General features: G+C 32.4%; 1 protein-coding gene across 1 annotated transcript; it reads left to right on the forward strand.

The window, feature by feature from the left end:
* Positions 1–3,035: 3,035 nt before the first annotated feature.
* LOC111389025 (enoyl-CoA delta isomerase 2, peroxisomal-like) lies at positions 3,036–3,478 on the forward strand (the record flags this gene model as incomplete). The annotated part of the gene is made up of 1 exon (XM_023013872.1): positions 3,036–3,478. A coding segment is annotated over exon 1 (381 nt), but the record flags the coding sequence as incomplete, so codon positions are not given.
* Positions 3,479–3,480: the final 2 nt, after the last annotated feature.

Consider the following 3,480-nt stretch of genomic DNA (forward strand, 5'->3'; position numbering starts at 1 on the left):
CGTCAGGTAAGTGATATTTAATTTAATCATATTAATCAAAATTTGTTATTTTTTATTATTGTTTTTAATTTTTTATAAAAAAATTGTACACGTTACAAGTTATTCGTATACAATTTTTAACTTTACCTACTCAAAATTTAAGTAATCAGTCCCAAATCTGAATAAAGGAGGATGATTTATATTTTATCTATTTTTTAAAAAAAAATCACAAGCTCGCGAGCCGAAACTAAGCTCGGCCCACAAGCTTGCCCTTAGATTATGCTCTACTCGTGAGAGCTCATGGGTATAAGGACCGAGCCGCTCGGCTCATTGCCACCCCTACATGTCTATCACAAAACCAGTAATGCTACTCAAATAGGGATTGCAAATTGGAGCTTTGATAGGTGCTAAGTTGTCAGCACTTGTGTGGGTAACTTCTTCCTTTTTTTTCCCCTAAATATGCAAATTGTTCAATGATGATGTGCCACATATTTCTCGATTTTTTAAACCTTATCGTTGAGCATGTTTGTGTAGCATGATTGATTACAAAACATTTTTCAAGTGTGAAGTGATTCTCTTCAACCTCAACTTCTCATGCACCGAAATTGGTTTCGAGCAAGTAGATATACTACAACAATCTACTCATAAAATAGAACTGTAACGACCCGAATTTTTATAATTTAAGTCATTACTCAAAAGTTTCTTAAAAAAAATGGTCAATTTTATTTTCATCCACATATTTTATATAATTTGCCAATTTTAACTACTAACTCCCACATTCTTTGAAATCCAATTTACTATAAGTAGATAATTGTATTTTAGCGTGTTTAACAACTAACTAAACAGTAAATTTTAAAAAAAAAATATGTGCCAAGGGCATTTATACCACTACATCAAACAATTAAATTCAAACTTCTAATCAAAAGTGCAATCTAAACATATCCGCATACAAATAAACAAGTACGAAAATTTAACTTCAAATAAATGTTTATCACAAGTAAACTTTAAAAAAAAAATTATGTGCTAAATTTTAGATTTTCGTCTAGCGAAATGAGCACAACCACCCAATCAAACTGCCACGCTCCGACATGACTCGGACTAACCTGTGAGATAGGGAAAAATGGCCAGTCTGGAAAGTACTCAACGAAATATGAATACTAGTCCAATCTCAAATAACATTTATCATTCATATATCAAAATAAATCGCACCATCATATCATATCTTTATAACCGATAAGAGTTCATATAATATTATATCATTTGTACCGAATGGACATATATATCATATTGTATCATATCATTAACAAAATATTTTATCAATCTAAAATAACAAAAATAGAACTGGACAAAACCACCTATACGTCGTTATCCTACATTATAACTTTCAAATGCGTTTCAACCAAAGGAAAGATGCTAAGATAATATATGTACTTTAAATGGTACTAAACAATTTTTTCTTATCATGATACACCAAAAATATAGAAAAGAAAATGAGTAATAAAACATGGGAAGACAAGTTATGAAATGTTAAAATGAAAGAAATCGTAAGTGATGTGAGATAAATAAGGAAACTGATGAAATCTTTCTTATTGATTGGATAAATGGGGAAAATTGAATAACAAGTGGGCACGTGAAAATTTTGTTTAGAGGTAGTTAATTTGAGTGAAAGAGAAAGATACTCAAAAATGAAAAGGTGTGAAAATATTAACAAATATTTATAACTATGCCTATATCTCTTAATCTATATCTATCCATATATGCATACAAAATTTATATTTAATAAAAACCAATTAACAACTTATCAACACGTGTCACTCTTAAATTTTATATTAATTAATTAACTTAACTAAATTACAATTTAAGACAATATCTTTTTACCTCAATAACTTGGGTTCCGCTTATTTAAATAAATTTTTCTCAAACCTAATATGTACAATTAATTATGATCTATCCGACTAACCCATTATTCATATACTTACCATTCCTCCATCAATATCTAATCCAGATAAAATTTAGCATATAAAATAATCAATCCTATTCTATGAAAATTTTCAGGACTATAAAAAGAACAATTTCAGCTAAAGAAACCCCAAATTCCACTAATGGATCCCGCTTAAATATTCTTCCAAAGTTACTCAAAACCAAGATAACTAATTTCCAATAATAACGATAATAAAGTTGCGAGTGTGGTGATTTTAGATATCCAACTTTGAGTATTGTCAAGGACAACTTGAAGGGTATACAGTGATAGGAATATAGAAGTGTTGTATTGTTAATTTTACACAACACAATGATACTTTGTGGTGGCAAATATTTGATTTTAAAGGACAAAACATAGATTTGTAGTCATTGAAATGAATAATACAAAAAAAATTGCAAACCTATAGTGGTGATGTCGATTGAAGATAAAAATATGATTCAAATTTATTATATTCACAAAATTTAGGCAAAACATTTTAAAAGAAAGAGAAGTAGATCAATTATAATGACAATAGTCATTGTTAGGATATAAAGTATGACTATTTAACAAAAGGCACAAAGATATGGATTAAAGTTGATTCTAGACGATATCTTTCTCTCGAAGGATTCATATGGTCCTTAGGCTATTCAATACTTGGTTGAAACGATTAAGGACTTAATTCAATTTTTCAAAAGTTGTAAGGGAAGTAGTGTCTCCTGATTTAATGCTTTTTAAACTTTTCGTTCTCTCCTCCTCACGTAAGACTAAAAGCAAGACTATTCATATCACTCGTATATCATATTTAGTATTGATAAAGATGGTTAGGGAATTCAAATCCTATAACTAGGTCTAGACTTTGATGGTGTTTTGAATAAAGAAAAAAGTTAGATAGTGAAATCATCAATTTATGCGAACCTCGACAAACTATTTAGATAAGTAGGGATCAGGAGCATCAAAAGTGACTCAATGAATGAAAAGTTGGGCCAAATCGTTAAGAAATAAAAGTTGAATACCAAAATAGAATAGAAGATAAAGACGAGGGCAAATTTACAAAATAATGGCCTGAAAGTTGGCATCTTAGAAAATTCAGGGTCGTGCAACGTCTTATCCGCCAGAATTGACATTTATCTCTCTCTAATCGTTCGCCCCGTAACCACCATGTGCACGTTAGAGAAGCGCGGTAACCTTTTCATTCTAACCTTAACCGGCGACAACAAAGATGAGCATCGGTTAAATCCGGCTCTCATATCATCCATCCGCTCGGCTTTGGCCGAAGCCAGGTCACAAGCGGTTGCCGGTTCCGTTCTTATCACTGTGGCCCAAGGGAGATTCTTCTCCAACGGATTTGACTTAAGGCACGCTCAATCCGTCGGCGCTAAATCCGGCTCGATTCAAGCATCCCTGGATGAAGTAATCCGGATGGTCAACCTCTTCAAGGGCATCGTCTCCGATTTTTTGACCCTACCCATGCCCACAGTCGCCGCCGTCGGCGGTCACGCCGCTGCTGCCGGATTGATGCTAGCCATGAGCCACGACTATAT

The sequence above is a fragment of the Olea europaea genome, unplaced genomic scaffold (assembly GCF_002742605.1).
Source record: "Olea europaea var. sylvestris unplaced genomic scaffold, O_europaea_v1 scaffold5511, whole genome shotgun sequence".
Classification (NCBI taxonomy): Eukaryota; Viridiplantae; Streptophyta; class Magnoliopsida; order Lamiales; family Oleaceae; genus Olea; species Olea europaea.